A 21,800-nucleotide genomic window follows, 5' to 3' on the forward strand; every position below is an offset into this window, starting at 1 on the left:
AGACAAGTTTCATCAGTGTGGATGCTAAGTCTGGGATGAGAGAGGGGGTTTCCCGAGGAACAAGTTATGAACATGATCTCAAATTAACTCCCACAACTTATTTATTAATTCCAAGTAGAGAAATGGCAGCTCCATAAGGATGGGGGGAAATGGACATCCTGTGCCTCTAGATATGATACTTTGAGAAGAACACAACATGAATTGTGTAATATTTAAGCTGAAAATTTATAACCTGAAATCCAGTCATGAGGAAACAGTAGAGAAACCCAAATTGAAGTGCATTGGATAAAATAAACTGGCCTGTATTCTTCAAAATTGTCAGTGTCATAAAAAAAACAAAGGAAGTCTGGGGAACGTTTCTGGATGAGAGGAGACTAAGTATACATGACCACTAAATGAACGTGTGACCCTCAATTTGATCCTCTGTGAAAAACAAATCCTTTTTTTCAATAACTACAGTTAGCAACAGAATATCCTTGTTGCTGAGAAATACTCATACTAAGGGGTAAAGTGCATGAAACATACAATCTACTCTGAAAAAATTTAGAAAAATAATACACACAGACATGGAACAAAATGTTAAAATTTTGTAAATCTGGATAAAGGGAATTCTTTGTAACAATCTTGCAGATTTTCTGTAAATTTGAAGTTATTTCAAAATAAGATTTAAAAAACAAAACTATAATCCTCTTACACTCAGTGCTATCCCAAGACCCGAATTTCAGATGTTAATTAAGTTGAAGCATAGTGTTAATTACATCATTTGAAGAATTACTAATGAATTGCTACTTTAATCATGTGGGCCTCTTTGGTACTTAGATGAAACTGAAGTAATGATTCCCCAGGTTGAATTTGGAACCGGTTTTATAACTGTGCCTGTTTTTACAGTCATTTCTCAGGTACACTCAGCTTGACTGCCTTTTCTTATCTATTCCAAAAATTGTTTTAACTTGTAAAATCATCTTTTATAATGTTTGAATATAATGTATTTGGAACATGCTCAATTTCTGACTTTCATTGGTAAGGACAATGAGAAATTTTTTCCCTGAGCCAAATATGTGGTTTCTATTATTTTACAATACCAACTGTATATCCAGCAAGTCAGTCCTATTCTGACCCTAACCTCGCAGAGTCAGCACAGACTCCATAGGTTAAGGGCTGGACCCCACAAGACTGCCCCCACCTCAGATGCCAGTTGCAATCCCCAGGAGTGGGGACAGCTGTACTTCTGACCAACCAGCTGTAAATCGGGGGTTGCCACAACCTTTTCCTTAGGTTTGATAATTTGTTAGAATGACTCACAGAACTCAGGAAAACAGTTTGTTTATGCTTATGGGTTTATTAAAGAATACAACTCAGGAACAGCCAAATGGAAGAGAGACGCATAGGGCGAGGTAAGGGAGGGGGGCACCAAGCTTCCATGCCCTCTGGGCATTTGCTCCCAGCACCTCGATGTGTTCATCAGTGTGGAAGCTCCCCAAACTTTGTCATATAAGGGTTTTTATGGAGGTTTCATTTTATAGGCATGGCTGCTCGAATCATTGGCCATTGGTGATGAAAAATATCCATCCCTGGGCCCAAACCAAATATATATATTTTTTATTATACTATAGACTCTCTGCCTTTTAGTCCATATTATATATCTATGGTCAAAACAGCTGAAAAAGTTAGAAGAACTATAATATTCTACTGAGTTGTCCTTATTCTATTTGGATAATCTGAGAAATGTGGGATTTTCAGTAAATTTTTTTAACATTGAGATACAAAATATGTTTTTAGTACTAAAATGGTGTTAATCATCTTTACTACATGATCACGCTCTATTTTGATATTGACATTTTTAGGTTGTGTTTACTCTTTTACAGCTATCCTTCAAATAGCCTTTTTGTTGAAGATTTTGCTTTTATAAATTTATTTATTCATTTTTGGCTGCATTGGGTCTTTGTTGCTACACGCGGGCTTTCTCTATTTGCAGCGAGAGGGGGCTACTCTTTGCACAACCGCAAGCGGTGAGCAGGCTTCTCATTGCAGTGGCTTCTCTAGGCACGTGGGCTTCAGTAGTTGTGGCACGCGGACTCAGCAGTTGTGGCTCACGGGCTCTAGAGTGCAGGCTTAGTAGTTGTGGTGCACGGGCGTAGTTGCTCCGCGGCATGTGGGATCTTCCCGGACCAGGGCTCAAGCCCCTGTCCCCTGCAGTAGCAGGCAGATTCTTAACTACTGAGTCACCAGGGAAGCCCCTTGAAGATTTTGCTTTTATAGGTTTACTTTATTGAAGATTTAGCTTTTATAGGTTTACCTTATTGAAGATTTAATTCGATTTAATATGTCATCTGGCTTGCAGACAGCCTCACGTAGTAGGTGCTCAGTTGATACTCGTTGCTTGATTTAAACAGGAATAAATATGCTGTAATGATAGGAGGGAATTATGGTGTGACTGTGAAGAACTTGGGCTTGGGAGTCAAACAGATCTGGATTTAAATCTCAGCTTTTCTTCTTAACCTGTGTAACATATCTCACATAAATGACTTAACCTCTAACCTCATTGTATTCATGTGTAAAATGATAATTCCACCTACCTAACAAAAAAATTTTATTGGTATGTACATTTATTATTTCATATGGTTTCAGGAATATAACAAAATTGTTAAGGGTTGATGAGTATATGGAGTAAAGCACAGTGTCTGCCATGTAGAAAATTGTCATTGAACGATAGCTTAAACATTATCATTATAATTCAAGAGCACATTTTGTTCTGCTGCCAAGACTTTTAAAAACTGAGTGTTTGGATTGGGAAATGGAAAGCTTGATATTCATAACAGACTGGCTATACTTGAAATACAAGCTTTGCTTCTATGTTAAAAACACAGGGCTATTTAGACTACTTATATTTAATGAAATTTTTGATAAGATGGAGCTTAAACCTACCATTTTGCTCTGTTTTCTATTTATCCCACCTGGATATAATTCTTTCCTCTTTTCTTGCCTTCTTTTTGTGTTTTGTTTTTTAAAATGTAAATTTATTTATTTATTTTTGGCTGCGTTGGGTCTTTGTTGCTGCGTGCAGGCTTTCTGTAGTTGCGGAGAGCAGGGGCTACTCTTTGTTGCGGTGCACGGGCTTCTCATTGCGGTGGCTTCTTTTGTTGTGGAGCACGGGCTCTAGGCTCACGGGCTCAGTAGTTGTGGTTCACAGACTCTAGGGCACAGGCTCAGTAGTTGTGGTGCACGGTCTTAGTAGCTCCGCAGCATGTGGGATCTTCCCCGACCAGGGCTTGAACCCGTGTCCCCTGCATTGGCAGGCGGATTCTTAACCACTGTGCCACCAGGGAAGCCCTTAAGTAAATTTTTGAATGAGAAAATGTCTTTTATAGTTGCCCACATATTTGCTATTGCTAATACTCTTTGTTCCTGGCTAGTAGGAAAAATGAATTATTTCCTGTCATGTGTGCTCAGGAGATTGTTCTGCCCACTCCTTTACCCAGTTGTGGGTCGTTTTCTCACGTGCATGTGCAGTACTCAGTCTGAGACTCAAGGGAACCCCTCTGCAGTTATTTGGAGTTTTTTCTTTGCAGCCCATCCTCTATGTGTTTTGCCATGCAAATTCTAGCAACTTCGGCCTTCTTGAGCTCTAAGTATTGTTTCCCCAATTCAGCAAGTCTGCTAGGCTCTGTTTGAGTTGCCTCTCCCTGTGCCAAGGCCTAAAAACTCTACCTGCAGTGAGCTGGGACACTTGTAGGATTTACCATGTTTGTCCCCTTCTCTCAGGGGTTACTCTCACCGCTGCCTGTTGGCCAGTGTCTGAAAACCATTTTTTCATATGTTTTGTCTGATTTTTCTAGTTGTTAAGGCTGTAGGGTAAACCTAATCCCTGTTGTTCCATCACAGCTAGGAGTGGAATTTATCAGATTGAGTGAAAGATTAAATTCCAAGTTTAAAGAATGTTTTCTAATTGTACAGGGTGTCAAATATAATTTTAGGTTTTCCGTTTTGGTAAAAAAATGTTTCAGAAAAGATGTGCCAGTTTTTGTTTTGAGTTAAATTGTGCCTTATTTGCTTAAAAAAAAAAAGGTAGTACATCCAAATGGCTCAAAAATAAAAGGTGTATATGGTCCCTCACCCGTCTAGTTCCCAGCCACTACCACCATCCTTCCCCCATTTTCAGACAACTTTTGTTACTAGTTTGTGTATCATTCTTTGCTTTTGTTTTCATTTATAAACAATTTGTTCTTATCCCAATCCTCCTATTTTACATAAAAGCACATTACGCATACCCTGCTTTTTTAGCTTAGCAGTATATTTAAGAACTCTCCTTATCAGTACATAAAAAGGATACTTTTAAAATTTTAAGCTACATAATATTGCACTTTATGGATTAAGCCAAAGTTTATTTAGTCTGTTAGTAGTGGCCATTTATGCCATCTTCAGACCTCTGCTTTTACAAGTACTAAAATGAGTAGCCTTGTACATATTTCATTCTGTACATGTGCAATTATGTCAGTGGAAAATTTCTCAGAAATGGAATTGTTGGGTCATAGGATAAATGTATTTTTAATTTTGATGATTATTGCCAAATTGCATTCCATTGCAGGTATGTCATTTTACATTCCCACCTCCATAGTGTAAGTGACTTTTCCCCTATATCCTCATCACCATCAAACTTCAGAGTTTTGTTGACTTGTTAATTTTTAAAATGACATCTAATAATAGTTTTTTTCTTTGTCTTTTTAAAAAATCTTATTGGAGTATAATTACTTTACAATGTTGTGCTAGTTTCTGCCATACAATAATACTAGTAGGTTTAATTTGCACATTTGTTATCGTGTGTGAGATTGAGTATATTTCCTGTGCTTAAGATCCATCTATGTTTCCCTTCTGTGCAGTGTTAGTATTCTTCACGTATTTTTCTGTTGAACCATTGGATTTTTCTTCCTCTATATTTATAGGAGTACTTGTATATGAGGGAGAACAGCCCTTTGTGATGTAGCTTACAAACAGTTTTTCCAGTTTGTTGTCTGACTTTTGACAGTATTTTTAGCCATACATATAGTGTGTTTTTATGTGCCCTTCTTCTCTTTTTTATGCTTTTTTTTTTTTTTTTTTTTTTTTTGTGGTTTTTTTTTTTTTTTTTTGTGGTACGCGGGCCCCCCACTGCCGTGGCCTCTCCCGTTGCGGAGCACAGGCTCCGGACGCGCAGGCGCAGGGGCCATGGCTCACGGGCCCAGCCGCTCCGCGGCACGCGGGATCCTCCCAGACCGGGGCACGAACCCGCGTCCCCCGCATCGGCAGGCGGACTCCCAACCACTGCGCCACCAGGGAAGCCCTATGCTTTCTTTTCATATGATTGAATTCTTTTAGGGCATCTACATTTTTTTTCATAACTTAAAAAATTTTTTCCCTTAATTTTATTTATTTATTTATTTATTCATTCATTCATTCATTCATTCATTCACTCGGCTGCGCCAGGTCTTAGTTGCGGCACTTGGGATCTTTTAGTTGCGGCATGCAGAATCTTCATTTGTGGCATGCGGGCTCCTAGTTGTGGTGTGTGGGATCTAGTTCCCTGATCAGAGATCGAACCTGAGCCCCCTGCATTGGGAGCATGGAGTTTTAACCACTGGACCACCAGGGAAGTCCCAGGACTTCTCCATTTTGAATCATAGTGAGGAAGCACCTGATACTTTAGAAGATAGGCAGATACGTGATTTGGAAAGATAACTATAAAGTACATTTTTGATCTGCTAACTACTTAATATCAGTATGCAGTTTAGAGGGCAAAATGGGGTTTTTTGTTTGTTTATTTTTTCATATTCTTGTCCATTACGGTTTATTATAGGATATTGAATTTTGTTCCCTGTGCTATATACACTATATCCTTATTGTTTATTTTTATATATGGTAGTTTGTATCCACTAATCCCAAACTCCCACTTCATCCCTCCCTCACCCTCTACCCCCTTTGGTAACCGTAAGTTTGTTTTCCATGTCTGTGAGTCTGTTTCTGTTTGGTAAATAAGCTTATTATCAGTCATATTTTAGGTTCCACATATAAGTGATATCATATGGTATTTGTCTTACTCTTTCTGACTTACTTCACTTAGTGTAATAATCTCTAGGTCCATCCATGTTGCTGCAAATGGCATTCTTTCTTTCTTTTTAATGGCTGAATAGTATTCCATTGTGTATATACACCACTTCTTTATCCACTCATCTGTTGATGGACATTTAGGTTGCTTCCATGTCTTGGCTATTGTACGTAGTGCTCCTGTGAACATTGTGGTGCATGTATCTTTTTGAATTACAGTTTTGTCTGGATATATGCCCAGGAGTGGGATTGCTGGATCATATGGCGACTCTATTTTTAGTTTTTTGAGGAACCTCCATACTGTTTTCCATAGTGGCTGCACGAATTTACATTTCCACCAACAGTGTAGGAGGGTTCCCTTTTCTCCACACCCTTTCCAGCATTTATTATTTGTAGACCTTTTAATTGAATTTTTTTTTCTTTTCTTTTCTTTTCTTTTTCTTTTTTTTTTTTTTTTTTTGTGGTATGCGGGCCTCTCACTGTCGTGGCCTCTCCCGTTGCAGAGCACAGGCTCCGGACGCGCAGGCTCAGTGGCCATGGCTCACGGGCCCAGCCGCTCCGCGGCATGTGGGATCTTCCCGGACTGGGGCACGACGAACCCGTGTCCCCTGCATCGGCAGGTGGATTCCCAATCACTGCGCCACCAGGGAAGCCCTCTTTTCTTTTTTTTTTTTTGGCCGCACAGTGCTACATGCAGGATCTTAGTTCCCTGACCAGGGATTGAACCTGTGCCCCCTGCAGTGGAAGCATGGAATCCTAACCACAGGACTGCCAGGGAATTCCTGTAGACTTTTAAATTATGGCCATTCTGACCAGTGTGAGGTGGTACCTCATTGTAGTTTTGATTTGCATTTCTCTAATAATTAGCAATGGTGAGCATCCTTTCATGTGCCTTTTGGCCATCTGTTTGTCTTCTTTGGAGAAATGTCTGTTTAGGTCTTTTCCCCATGTTTTGATTGGGTTGTTTGTTTTTTTGTTACTGAGTTGTATGAGCTGTTTGTATATTTTGGAAATTAAGCTCTTGTCAGTTGCTTTGTTTGCAAATATTTTCTCCCAGTCCATAGGTTGTCATTTTGTGCCTTTTGGCTTCCTTTGCTGTGCAAAGTATTATGGGTTTGATTAGGTTCCATTTGTTTATTTTTGCTTTTATTTCTATTGCCTTGGGAGACTGACCCAGGAAAACATCGGTGCGATTTATGTCAGAGAATGTTTTCCCTATGTTCTCTTCTGGGAGTTTTATGGTGTCATGTATTACACTTAAGTCTTAAAGCCATTTTGAGTTTATTTTTGTGTATGGTGTGAGAATGTGTTCTAACTTCGTTGATTTGCGTGTGGCCATCTAGCTTTCCCAACACCACTGCTGAAGAGACTATCTTTTCTCTATTTTATATTCTTGCCTCCTTTGTCTTTGTTTTGTTTTGTGTGTGTGTGTGTGTGTGTGTGTGTGTGTGTGTGTGTGTGTGTGTGTGTTGGTTTGTTTTGTGGCTACACCGCTTGGCATGTGGGATCTTAGTTCCCTAACCAGGGATTGAACCTACAGCCCCTGCAGTGGAAGCATGACGTCTTAACCACTGAACCACCAGGGAAGTCCCTCTTACCTCTTTTGTCGAAGATTAATTGACTGTAGGTGTGTGGGTTTATTTCTGGGCTCTCTGTTCTGTGCCATTGATCCATATGTCTGTTTTTGTGCCAGTACCACACTGTTTTGATTACTGTAGCTTTGTAGTATTGTCTGAAGTCTCAGAGGGTTATGCCCCCAGCTTTGTTCTTTTTATTTAGGATTGTTTTGGCAATTCTGGGTCTTTTATGGTTCCATATAAATTTTAGGATTTTTGTTCTACTTCTGTGAAAAATGTCTTGGATAATTTGATAGGGATCACAGTAACTCTGTAGATTGCTTTGGGTAGTATGGCCATTTTAACAATATTAATTCTTCCAATCCAAGAGCTTGGGATATCTTTCCATTTATTTGAATTATCTTCAGTTTTCTTTATCAGTGTTTTATAGTTCTTAGCATGTAAGTCTTTTACTTCCTTGGTCAGGTTTATGCCTAATTTTTTTTTTTTTGATGTGATTTTAAAGGGTTTTTGTTTGTTTGTTTTTACTTTCTGATATTTCATTGTTAGTATAAAGAAATGCAACAGATTCCTTTATGTTAATCCTGTATCCTGCTACCATGTTGAATTTGTTTATCACTTCTAGTAGTTTTTGTGTGGAGTCTTCAGGGTTTTCTGTGTATAGTATCATGTCATCTGCATATAATGACAATTTTACCTCTTCCAATTTGGGTACCTTTTATTTCTTTTTCTTGTCAGATTTCTGTGACTAGCACCTCCAATACTATGTTGAATAGAAGTGGTAAGAATGGGCATCCTTGTCTTGTTTCAGATTTTAGCAGGAAGGCTTTCAGCATTTCACCATTGAGTATTATGTTGGTTGTGGGTTTGTCATAAATAGCTTTATTATGTTGAGATATGTTGCCTCTGTAGCCATTTTGGTAAGAGTTTTTATTGTGAATAGATGTTGAATTTAATCAAATGCTTTTTCTGCGTCTGTTGAGATGATCATGTGGTTTTGTCTTTTCTTTTGTTGATGTGGTGTATCACATTGATTTGTGTATGTTGGAAAAGAGTTTTTTTGAAGTGAGAGGTGGAATCTTTAGTTTGACCTATGTAGTTAAGGTATATTTTTACAAGATCTGTATGTGTTTGTCTCACTTGAATAGACCAGTCATTCTAATAGGGGTAATGCTTTTATTATCTTAAAACTTTATTGCTGCTACATCATTAAAATGTATTTCAGATACTAAAGTTCAAAAAATAAGATTGTAAGAAATTACTCTGAAACAGATTCACAGACATAGAAACAAACTTATGGTTACCAAAGGAGAAAGGGGGTGGGGGAGGAATAAATGAGGAGTTTGGGATTAGCAGATACAAACTATTGTATAGAAAATAAACAACAAGGTCCTACTGTATAGCACAGGGAACTATATTCAATATCTTGTAATAAACCATAATGGAAAGAATATGAAAAAGAATATATTTATATGTATATATAACTGAATCACTTTGCTGTACACACAAAAAAACTAACACAGCATTGTAAATCAACTATACTTCAGTTAAAGAAAAAGAAATTGCTCTGAGAAAGCATGTAATAGGTTGATTTTAATACTTAACAAAAGGTACTTTTTCTTCCTAATTATCTTTTTTCGTGTGTGTATAGAAAAGGATCATGGGTATATGAGATACTTTAATTCCTTTCAGGTATTGCATTAGAGAGCACAATTCAAAATCAGGAGGCTTAGAATGTGATCAGAGACCAAGTGATATTTCATGTTTTCTGAGAGCACTTACCCTATTACAACACCCTTATCTCTGTTGTGTAAAGGTCTTATTTTCCTTTCAGTGTATTTGAAGAGGGCAAAGAATTGTGTGGCCAACTGATTGGACAGTGTTTTTTTTTTTTTTTTTTTTGCTTCTCTTGCCTCTGCTCTATCATGTTTACTGTGCTACTTTGGATGCATACTTTCACTTTGAGCAGTATGACTTGAAGTTTGAATGGTGGGTAAATAATTGTTCATCTCCACATAAATTAGCCTTTGCCTTTTCGACAAATCAAGTGGATTTGGGAAGGTTGTCTAGCATAAGTCATCTATAATTTTTGTGCTTCTACTGATTGTTATTTTACATGTTGACTGGTTTTGTAAATTCATGCAGTCTTTGAGAGAGTTGTTCAAGATAGCAGTGCCATTTCAGTGTTAACGATTAAATATATAGATCAAAGCATGATATATTTTGGCTAAGAAGATTCTGATAGAGCACCTTTATTTGAATAGGAGTATCTTTTAGATATGTAGTTTTATCTAATTGTACTTCCTACTCATAAAATCGATTTAGCTTACTTTAAGGAAAATCCAAATATTTAAACATAAAGTAATTTAAATTCAAGTTTAACTTTGATTTAGCATAATTTAAATAATTTTAAATTAGATACTGAAAGTAATTCCATGCATGGCTCTTCTGTGTAATGAAACTTACTATGTTTAATTTTCCCAGCAGAAATTCAGGAACCAAAAGCTCCCAGTCCTTCTATAAACCGGCAAACCAGCATTGAAACGGATAGAGTGTCTAAAGAGTTCATAGAATTTCTCAAGACCTTCCACAAGACAGGCCAAGAAATCTATAAGCAGACCAAGCTGTTTTTGGAATCAATGCATTACAAAAGGGTAGGTTGAGAACCACTTAGAAACATAGAGTTTTGGTTTTAGGAAAGGTCTCAGAGATAAAGTAGTACAACTTTGTCATTTCACAACTGAGAAAATAAAGATCCAGAAATGTTAAGTGACTTACCCGAGAAATGTCACTGAACCAAGTTAAACACGCCGCCCAGGCTAATACTTTTCCTCTGCAACTCAGTGGTGTTTGGATCATCTTCGCATGGAACACGTGGCATCAGAGCTACTTGTGTTGTGTACTTTAGTAATAAGCCTTCCTAACTTGTCACCTTGTAAATAGCGTAAACTGCCAAGAGAGCCGTAGTAGACCTTGAACTCTAAGTAACAATCATTAGACCAATAGTAATCATTTTAGGTTTTTTAGTTTTGTTTTGTATTGGTTTTTAATTTTCCTCTCCTTTATCAGGTAGAGAAGGGAAAGCTAAAATTTAAACATTGAAAGCGACCTTAGCAACTATATAGTTACCGTCCCTTTATTTTACAGGTGGGGAAGTTGAGAGCCAGAGAGGATAAGTGACTTGTCCAAGGTCACTTGGATAACACCTTGTGTCTTCCACACGTGTCTTTGACCTGTACTTTCTAACCCATAATTTCAACAATGAACCACTCTTGCCCACATCTTTTTCCTCTTCATTCCTATTTTCTCCAGTCCTAGTGTATGCCCAGTGGTAAGCAACCTTTTTACCACATATGGGTCAAGTCTAGAAAATTAAGTATTTTCAGAATTGCATTAAATTTTTTTCAGCCATTTTATCTTTATCAGGAAACATTTAATATCTCTACTGAGATTTTTTTTAAAAATTTCCTCATTCCCAGAAGGTATCTCTTTTGGCTGAAATTTCATTCAGCACCTACATAATCCACACACATTGCAGGATTACAATGTAACACTTGACTTTTCAACAAATGTTGTTTGCTAAGACTCTTTGGAAGCTGAAGGGTTTATATTTTTACCCTTTTTTCTTTTTGATTAATCTCATTAGCTACTTAATAGTCCCTTGTCCCTTTTCACATTCTTTAAGAGATATTTCTATTACACACAGGACAGGCAGTGACATCATTAACACAGAATTCATTTATGTTGAACATACAATTGTCATCAGCTACTTTTTTCTTCTTCGAAGTCACCACAGCAGGAATTTAAATTTTATTGAGAAAATGGGAAGGGGAGGGGGGGAGGGAGTGGGGTGCTAATAAGAAGCTAAAGAAGAATTTACAAGGTTTAGTTTTTTAAACTTATTATTGTTACATATTTAGTTTACATAACTAGAATTTAAGAATCTCACTGTGAGAACCAAGCTTCAAATAGGTTTAAGAGTGGCCATGGACTCAGGGGTGTATATGGTCACCAGTGAAATGAAGAATGTCTAGATTTCTTTGTCATTTGGATGAAAAACTGTATGTGCCCAGGGTAATTTTAAAGCATTATATAGACCCAGCTAGATGTTCACCTTTCCCATCATAACTTGAAAACCATATTTTCTAACTTAATGAGCTCCCTGACTTGGTAAAAAAATTTTTTTCCACAAATTTATTCATATGAAAATATTTTCAAAACACACAAATCAAAGTAGATCAAAGTAAATAAGACTCCTAGAGAAACTCTTTTGCTGCCCAAACCGTTTAAATCCTGCCCTTGCTAATTGTTGATAAATCCCTCACATACATTTTCCCCTGTTCTGAAAGTGTAGCTTGCTCCATTTTTAAAAGTATAACCTTTGTAACCCTCTGCTACCTCAAAATTTAGACCCTTTGATTTATTGGATATTGCATTAAAGCTTTTTAATAAATGAACTTTCTGGGTTTTTCAATGCTGTTTTTAAAACACGATTTCTTTATTAGTAGTAGTTCAAATATGCTCTTTTTCCTTGCAAAGGAAGCAGTCAAGCACAATGTTAAGACCTTTTGCTGATTTCAGTGTTCTTTTCCCAGCCATTCATTCTGTAAAAGTCTGGTATTGATTATATTATATACTTAAAGTTTTTCTGATATTAATTCTCCTGAAAAACTGTTTTCTAAACCTGAATGAGGAGAAAGGAAATATAATAATTTAAAATGTGGCTATATCTTCTCTTCCCCAAAATAAGTAAAAAGATAGGTGTTCTCCTATATTTTAAAACAGCTTTACAATTCTAAACCATATGTGTGTGTAAGGAGTAGTTTGCCCTGCTGTGTAATTACTGTTAGGAGAGCAGAAGCATGTATTCAAAACAAAGAAACTTTAATCAACAAAGTAGGCTTTAATTATGGTAAGAAAATCAGGGGGTTGGGGGAAGTAACCCAGGACCTAATGGTTCTGGGTTAATTTTAAAATTAGAGGCATTAAGGATGAGAAGTGAAGCAGCGGGGCAATGGGAAAACATCTGAGGTGATAGAATGTGTATACATCATAAGAAAGAAAACTAGGTAAAAGATTGAGTTGATAACTGTGTTAAAAGTAATGAATGAAGAAAAATAATCAAGAACATGTCATACAAGGCAGCCTTGATGGCTCAGTGGGTGAGGCTGGTGCGATATAGTCTCCCAGCTTTGACATTGTTTCTCAGGCCCTTTCCTATTGTGCACAGCTGCAAAACAAAAGAACAGTGGCCAGAATGGAAGAGGATGTGGTTCAGAGTGGACCAGAAGAGAGATACTCCTTCTACAGAGAAGATCCTCACGGACAGGAAGGTCAAGCTAAAAGAGCAGCTAAAAGAGATTATGGAAAAATGGTTTTTAGAGCTTCTGCAAGGACTTGTGAGAGGCTGCAGACATTTTGGAGAAGGCAACACAATGAAGAAGTAAAAGATGATAACTGTCACCTGAGGAGCCTCTATGAGGGCCTTGTAAGGACTGAAGTCCACATTCAGAAGGTGTTCACGAAGCATGGCTTACTTAACTTGAACCAGTTATGGTTCAGATCTAGCCAAGTTTTGACTCTTACAGACGTGAGGCCTTGTTCCACGTGCTGGTTGAGGGGAAGGAACTGGGCACAGTGGTGCTAGTGTGGGGTACAACTGCACGGGCACACCCAAAGGCCCACCCTGCTGCGAGTGGTGAAAGAAATGTAGCAGCCTCTTGAAGAGATTTTTTTAAACTAGCTGCTATACTCCTTGAAAGCCTGGTTCACTTTACTCATCTATGAGTACTTTTAATCTTTTCCTAAACCTTGTTGGAAAACTCAAGTAACCAATGCTAAACACACAATTGCATTAAGGAACTCTAATTCGGGAGTCTGTTCATTGATTTTTAGGACTACATGTTTAGTAATGTCACGTACTTGCAGAAGAGGCCAACAGGATACTACTGGACCTCTAGAGTGTCATGAATAATGCTGTATCTGCTCAAACTCTGGTGACATCAGAGTGTTTTAAATGAATGCAGCATCTTTGGGAATTCTGCAGTTTGGCTACCTGACTGCACCAACTGCACTGATTCTTCTGCATCTCACTGTAAAATGGGAGTTACTGGAGCACTTAGCCCCCTACACATTTCATTCATTGAAGGAAAGGCACAAGTTTAAACATTTCTGTTGCTGAAAAATGATATGATGATGTTTGTACAGAGCATATTTGAGTTCATTTGTAATTTGTAACTATCTAGCTCCTGAAAGTGATCCACTACTGGCTTTTCCTTAGAGATATGAAATGAACATATATATACCTTAACACTTCTTACCACCTTCATTTTGCCAGTAATTGAATTTGACAAAAATCAATTACTTTTGCTCTGTTTTGTTCATCTAAAGGTAGAAATGTTTCAATCTGTATTCAACTAGCTACATGACCTCAAGATATATTCCCTGATAAGGTGGACTATCTTAAAATCTGAGGACTGCATGCTTGTTGTACTTTAAATGTTAATGTTTAATTTTAAGTTTTATTTAGGAGGAGTAAAGTCCTAATCTGTTTAGTTTCCCAAAAAATTTATTGAAGGCAGCAGAAAATAGCAATAAAAAAAAATGAACATTAAAGTTAAAACCTAAATAGATCAAACAGTTAACTGTAGTACAAAAGAAAATTAATCCAGAAAACAGATCATGGAGATCCAGTTTTTAAAGATGAAATAACACAGAAAACATAATTAAGGAAATAGTCAAAGATTTTCAAAACGGGGGTGGAAAAAAGAAAAAAGATTTCAGCCAGACAGTTAAGAAAGAATACAGAGACCCTCTCGGAATATTCAAAGGAATATACCCACTTGTCAAACTTTTACACTACAAAGAAAAAGTTTTTTAGGCAAAAAAATAAAATGGCTTTACACAGACATTATAGAAAAGATGATCCCAGGCATTGGCTAGAGAATACTTAAAGAAAAGTGTTCATTTACGCCGCTAGACTGTGTTTTTTCTTAGAAAACTATGAAAAAACCTTTAAAAGAATTTACCAGCACAAACCTGCAATCATATCACTTAGCTCCTTTGGCAAGAACTTTGAAGGATCTGAGACGTACTCTCCTTGCAGGGTAAAAGTTAGCCTGCCATAGTTTCATGGATACTGGCAGAAGACACAAGCCTCCTGGGTCAGAAAAAAGAGAGGCCAGTTTATTACAGCACTAGCCGTAACCAGAGTATATCAGCGTTTGTACCCATTCCCTACGTATCAATTCCCACAGGGCAGTGCAAAGAAGACCAGCTAATGCCTGCACATGCAGTAAGTTACAGTAGAGAAGAGGATCTTTTATAGGGCCATGAGCTTGCCTGACCTTTGCCCCAGAGGGAAACATTATTATACTAGACAGTAAACAATCTACCCTTTTCACTTAAGGGAGGCTCTACCTCTGTCTTCCAGTCCTGTCTGCTATACAGCTATCCTTGAAAAGTGTGCAGAACAAAGGCAGTCAGTGTCTCTCCTCACAAGATGTGTAGAAATAGGAGAGGTCTATGTAGAATTGTCCCCCCACATCTTTACAATATTATAAAGGGTGGAACAACAGTAAATGGCCACTTTCATTCTTTCTTTCATTCAACTAGTGTCGAGCACTATGCCTGGCTCTGTTGTAGGCGCCAAGGGTGCAGGCGCCAAGGGTGCGGGAGTGAACAGCGCCCGCGTGGAGCTGACATTTTAGTGGAGAAGATAGACAAGAAACTAATTTACAATATAAAACAGTGGTAAGTCCTCCAAATAATCTAAAGCAGGAAAAGAGGACAGAGTGGCAAGGGAGTTCACATTACGAATTAAGCACTGTACTGAAGTGTAAATCTGTGCAAGAGAAATAGAAATATAAAAAGGAGTTTTCTGAATTGTAACAAAATTAGTGATTGTGTGGAACTGGTGTAGGGATAGGTGATCCATTGCCACCTGTGAAACAGGCCATTTAGGCCTGTAAAAGGAGGTCACGGTTTCTGGTTAGAAGTAAGTACTAGTAATAATCACAAGAATGAAGTGTGTTCTTAGTGTTACGATTTGGTGCAAATGAAAGGTAACCATGTGTAAGCTACCTAAGTAGATAATCCATTGCAGAAAGTACTGAATTATGTGCATTCAGTCTTCCTGTTTAACCTGAATGCCCCCTGAGAATTTTAATATTTTTTATATTGTCTTGTACAGTGGCTGGCAAGTCTACTAACCATGTAGTAAATGTTTTTAGAATGGATAGAAATATCATTTTCCAGAAATTGAGGAAAAATAATCTTACTGGAAAATCCGAGGGAAAGTAGAATACCAATAGAGGTATAAATTTAGCAACATGGTGAGATAGATCCACAAAATTTAGTTATAGTACAAGATGCCAGAGATAAAAAGCTAAAGAGCCTAGCACATTTTTTAAAAAATAGCAATTTTTAAAGACAATAGCAATAAAAAGATTAAATATTAAATAATCACTTAATCTAATATGGAAAGTTAGAGGCTCATTCAAAGAATTAAGACTGTTTCTGGATTTTATCTTGGATTTAGCTGAGGAAGTATGATACTCCTGGATCTAGCTGAGGAAAACAAAAAGATAAATTTACAAATACTTTGCAGGTCAACATGAACACTTAAAATATTAAATTACAGTGTTATGTTGTTTATTCTGGAAAAAGAAGGAAGCAGGGGTTTGTGAGGGAAGGTTTCTAAATGTAGCAGACTTCAAAATATACTAAAATGAAAGTTACCACTAGATATGATTTTCATATATATATATTCAATATGTAGAGAGAGAGAGAAGAGAAAGAGAGCAGTGAAATAAACTTAGGGATTCCAGAAATAAATTCAGTTTCTCAGGAGCAAATTATATGAGAATTGGAAAGCAAAGGGAACAGGATTGCTTTTCACTAATTGCCACTGACAAAGGGAAGTTTGTATGCAGATTATTTAAGGTCTGTTTTTCATACTATGAACCTTACATGCCAGCCAAATAAAAGAGCTAAGCAGGAAAAAACTTAGAAGAAAGCAGATTAAGATTTGTTTCACCTACAGAGAGGAGCTAAATTCAGCTGTTGAAGCATTGTTCTTAATGACCAGAGAAGGGTTTAACGGTATTAAAAAACATTCAGGCAGTAACAAGTGTGCAGTCAAGGTGGTCACAGAGTGCTCTGAGTGCTGTGAGGCCTGCAAAGTTATTTTGACCGAGGGAATGGAGGGCACCTTCTTAGAGGAGGCAAGATGTGGACTGAGCCTTAACGGAGATACTGTGGAACTTCCTTGGGCAGCTGTTGGAGGATTGGAGAGGAGTAAAAGTCATCTGGACAGAGAATTTCACAGTGTTAGAGAGGCGGGAAGACTAAATGCAGATTCTCAACAATAGGTAACCCGGCAGGGTAAGTGGGGACCAGATCGTAAGATATGACGATCAGTTGAGAAGAGAAAGATCACATGTGGGGAGAGCAGCTGAACTCCAGGTGAGAGAGAATGAGGACGCAAACCAGGGAAGGGTCGACGGGATAGGCATTGTGAAGGCAGATAGGCAAGGTTTGGTCACTGTCCCTCACCCCAAGGCATCTTTTCTAAGGTAGCCGAAGCATCAGGGTCTGCGTGCTTCATCAGGGCTTTATTGGCCCGTGTCACTGGCCTGTGCAGAGGTGGTCTGTGAGAAGCAGTGAAATTCGTCTTGGGCCGTATTCATGCGCATCTGTGATGAAATCTATGAGAACCCTTGGAGAAATTCCTGATTTTGGTGTCAGAATTTCACCTGAAGAATTAGGTTGCTTTTACATTTTGGACACTCAGTTATGTGACTCTTTTCATCTTAGTGATGATTGCTAGAAAGTTTAGTTAGAGACAAATTTATGGGCTGACTTTTTGCTCACTTCTTTATCTTCAAGGAATACATTTTTGTGTTATCTTTCCTGGCTCTACTTTCTGTTTCTGTTTCTCTCCGTGTTTTGTTTTGTTTATCATTTTCTAGGTTATTGTGCTGAACTCTGTTTATCTTTTATATAGACTTCAGATATTCTTTGGAAGAAAGTATATGTGAATATATATATTTGTGTTACACCTGTAAAATCAGTAAAACCAAATAAAAACGATAAAGCTCAGTGTTAGAGGGGCTGTGGAGAAACAAGCACACCTGCGTGGCTAATGACTGTACTTGGAGTTTCTGAGGCTTATATATCTAGCAATGGATATTTAGAGCTGTAAAGTTGTCCAGACTTATTAAGCTGTTAATGCCGCTTTTGAAAATGAATCACAAAGAAATAACCTAAAATAAACAGTCTTCGCATAGTTGTTTATAGCTGCAATATATAATTAGCAAAAAAAGGGAAAGAACCCAAATACAAAGCGGTAGAAGTGGTTAAATAAATCGGTTAATATAATGGAATATTATAAAGCCATCAGATGGTTAAGTAGATTAGATAAATCAAAATGTACATAAACATGCAAATTATCAAAATATGCATTGTACCTGTATAAGAATGTGTATATACAGCAAGAAGAAGTGAGAGGTCATAGAATGTTGTAAATAATATTAATGGACAGGCTTTCTCCCCTGCAGCATTAATTTAATTTGTAAGTACTTTTGAGATTAGTTCAAGGAGTGTGTTTTGTAAAATTCAGAGCTTTCCTCGTGACCCTTCTTCAGCTACTAAGCAGACTCTTTGTCCCTTTGTTTCAGGATTTAAGCATTGAGGAGCAGTCAGAGTGTACTCAGGATTTTTACCAGAATGTGGCAGAGAAAATGCAGACTCGCGGAAAAGGTAATACCTTGTTAGCCTGCCTTTGAGGGATTGCTGGTAGTTGCATAGGGCCTACTGCTGAGTCTCCTGGCAGTTTCCCTCTTTCTCAAAAGGCTTGGTTGGTTTGCCTGCTCTGTTCTGTAAATTACTCGTCACTGACATTCGGGTAGCTGGTGTTATACTTAGCAGTGTCTTTGAATACCACCATGTATATCATTCCAAGATAATTTAGCAATTGGATAATTTCTTGAACAATGTTTAATAATTTTATTAGGGGTAGGGACAGATTAAAACCCGTTGGGAGGCTTCTAAATGAAACCCCCATCTTGGAATTGCCATCTTGGTGAGTCATTATTCATGACCATGTATTCCTCATGTGGGTTGGGGCAGGAAAGAAATTGAGAACCACTGGCCATGCTTTAGTTTTTTAGGGATTCTTCTTGAATTTGACTTGCATTGATGTAGTACACCCTAGTGTACTTAGCATACATGTGTATCTGACAAATCTGCCCTATATGTATACCTCAGAGCAACCCCTAAGGTTTCATAGGAAACTTCAGAAAAATGAAAGGGTGAGTCTTGTCAGCATTCATCAGTCTTGGGAATTTCATGTGCTTTTCTAATGTAGCAGTAGGGAATGACCCATGCTGAGGTCTTGCTACTTGGCAAGGTGTACAACTGTTAGGTCCTGCCAGACAGCTTAAGTTAGAAGTAGGGATTCTATAAAAGGCAGCCCCAAAAGTTGAGGTAATTTTTTAAAGGGTACTTTTTAATGAAACATCTTATACTTTTGTTTCTGAGTATATTTAATGTATTTCTGGTAAATTAGTTTTCTGCTACATTGAAAGTACTGTGAAAACATACTCTTAATTTTAAATGTTCATCCTTCATTCAAATATCCATTTGGATATTTCAGTGCCTCCAGAAAGAGTTGAGAAGATAATGGATCAGATTGAAAAGTACATCATGACTCGTCTCTATAAGTATGTGTTCTGTCCAGAAACTACTGATGATGAGAAGAAAGATCTCGCTATTCAAAAAAGGATCAGGTAGCTGATTGTTCTTTTTCTTGTTGTATTTACTACCTCCTGTTGGAAGAACTCGTTGCAGGAAAACAGGACACTTGAGTTTCAAACCTTCAGGGCAAGTAACAGCTTAGGTACCTGCCATCCTTAGCATATAAACTCCTTTGTGGCATCAGAAAGAAAAGGAATGTGGTAAATTGACAGGATGAAAAGGCTCAAGTCACCATCTTGCTTATTCATTTGAATCCAGGCAGCTTTAGATAAGAACCATGTTTGATATGTGAGACTGTTTAAATCTCCCAAATCTCCAAGGAACAGGAGGAAATTTCACTGTTTTCTCATTTCACTGCACTAACTATCTTGTCAGGCAGGAAGCTGTGAGTATCAATGTCAAGGCAGTGTGTGTCATTTTTCCTCATTCCTTCCACGGCTGCTCGTGATGTGATTCAGCCATTCCTCCAGTTGCATCTTCCCGCTACCACTGGGTTGCTAACACTTCGCAAAGCACCCACTCTTCCATGGCCAGAAGAGTGAACCCCAGTGCTCTGCATTCCAATGGCAGCAAAACACTGAGGAAAGAGGCTGTCTACATGTGGGAACAGGGCCAAGCCTGAGCGTGATGAGGTGCTTCTGGAGGAGAGGGGCCTAGGAATCGCAAATGGGGTTCCCAGACAGCGGGGCTGGTCATTGGTAGCTTTGTACTTGATGGGGTCTCACCAGAAGTGAGGAGTTGATCTTGGGAAGATGGAAGACAGAGCCAGAAGTAACTAGGTGGGCTTTGGCCTGCGCTGCATGGTGAGAGTGTTAGTCAGGCAGCTGGTGAGGGTCAGCAGCAGAATCTCTGGAGCAAAGGTAGCATGTGACCAGGAACCTCAGTGATTCAGGCAGAAGTGACACATGCTTGTTGACCTCTTACTCAGGCTCTGGTGTGCCTCAGAAGTCGAGGGCAGAGCCGAAAAGGCAACAGCAAGGACAGGGAGCAGCAGAGTCTTCTCGAATCCTCAGTCTCAAAGATCAAGTGCTTTTCAATCATAGTATAATCTCATTTCAACTGGTGAAATTGTCTTCTGCTTTCTTGTGATAAGTGCAGAAGGGAAGCCTTGTTTTAGGATTCCAGTTACTTCGGCACATCAGCGGAGCTCCTAATATGTGCGTGCGCCTAGGTTTGCCTGATTAGTCGGTGGTGCCCCATCCCCATTCCCCTAACTGAGGAAATGGCAAGATAATTGCTGACAGTCCATCCTTGGAACTTCTCTTAATTGTCTGTCTCTCTCTCTCTCTCTCTCTCTCGGTAGAGCCCTGCACTGGGTTACACCTCAGATGCTTTGTGTCCCTGTTAATGAAGAAATTCCAGAAGTGTCTGATATGGTGGTGAAAGCCATTACAGGTCAGTGAAACTGAGAGCTTTTATATTTGGATGCTTTTCCCTTGAAGTTAGCATTTGGCTTTATAAATCTATACTTATTTCAGCGAGTAAAAAGACAGGTTCCTAAAGTACTTTTAAAATGCAAACTGCCAAAGCTATGTTGGAATGTGGTAAAAGTGATTTAAGAGTGTTAGTTTTATGAATTCGAAGCATGCAGATTGGCAGGTAAACCACTTTCCCCCTTCATTTTCCATGACTTATTTCTTGAGCATTGAACTAAAGTCAAATACAGCTAGGGTAAATTTCTTAAAACTCAGTTGCATTTATATATTCAAAATAATTTTGAGAGGTGGAATTGGTGAGGTAGGGTCATCCCCAAGCTAGAATTATATATTAAAATGATGCCTCTAGGGACTTCCCTGGTGGTGCAGTGGTTAAGACTCTGCCCTCCCAATGCAGGGGGCCCAGGTTCTATCCCTGGTCAGGGAACTAGATGCCACAGGCATGCTGCAGCTAAGAGTTCACATGCCACAACTAAGGAGCCCACAAGCCACCACTAAGGAGCCCATGTGCTGCAACTAAGGAGCCAATGAGCCGCAACTAAGACCCAGCACAACTAAATAAAATAAATAAATAAATATATGTATATATTTTTAAAGAAATCTAAGAAATCTTTGTCTGACAAAATCATAAAGTTTTAAAAAAAATGATGCCTCTGATTGGTTGTTCATCAGAGATGTGCTTTGAATTACTTCTCTGGTTTGTTCAAGAAGTAAATGAAGTGCCCTAAATCGATGTGGCTCTGACATTCTGGACAGGTCCAGGCATCTAATAAGGTTTCTCTTTCTTATTCATAGGAATAATCCAGCAGAAGTGCAACACAAAAGTTTAAAAAAAAAAACAAACAAAAACAAAAAAAAACACCTCCTAATGGAGAAGACATCCAACTTGCCCAACTTCTTAATTAAGGAGAAGAGTTAGAAAGACTTGCTGCTTTAGAGATTGTCAATGAAA

The 21,800-nt window shown here is 38.2% G+C and overlaps 1 protein-coding gene and 1 pseudogene across 20 annotated transcripts in view; both read left to right on the top strand.

The window, feature by feature from the left end:
- The window catches only part of RABGEF1 (RAB guanine nucleotide exchange factor 1), a 106,820-nt gene that overhangs the window by 56,966 nt on the left and 28,054 nt on the right, over window positions 1-21,800 (top strand). For 10 of the 20 annotated variants that reach the window (XM_067011864.1, XM_059036640.2, XM_059036647.2 and 7 more), the window contains 4 exons: window positions 10,140-10,309; window positions 18,335-18,416; window positions 19,312-19,444; window positions 20,716-20,807. In XM_067011864.1, coding sequence (XP_066867965.1) covers window positions 10,140-10,309; window positions 18,335-18,416; window positions 19,312-19,444; window positions 20,716-20,807 — 477 coding nt within the window. Of the gene's footprint in view, window positions 1-10,139; window positions 10,310-14,104; window positions 15,408-18,334; window positions 18,417-19,311; window positions 19,445-20,715; window positions 20,808-21,800 lie in introns of those variants that run through there. The other 10 variants (XM_059036642.2, XM_067011866.1, XM_067011873.1 and 7 more) reach the window with 2 other exon arrangements.
- On the top strand, window positions 12,735-13,455 carry LOC131740653 (grpE protein homolog 1, mitochondrial pseudogene; annotated as a pseudogene).

The sequence above is a fragment of the Kogia breviceps genome, chromosome 14 (genome assembly GCF_026419965.1).
Source record: "Kogia breviceps isolate mKogBre1 chromosome 14, mKogBre1 haplotype 1, whole genome shotgun sequence".
In the NCBI taxonomy this organism is placed as follows: Eukaryota; Metazoa; Chordata; class Mammalia; order Artiodactyla; family Physeteridae; genus Kogia; species Kogia breviceps.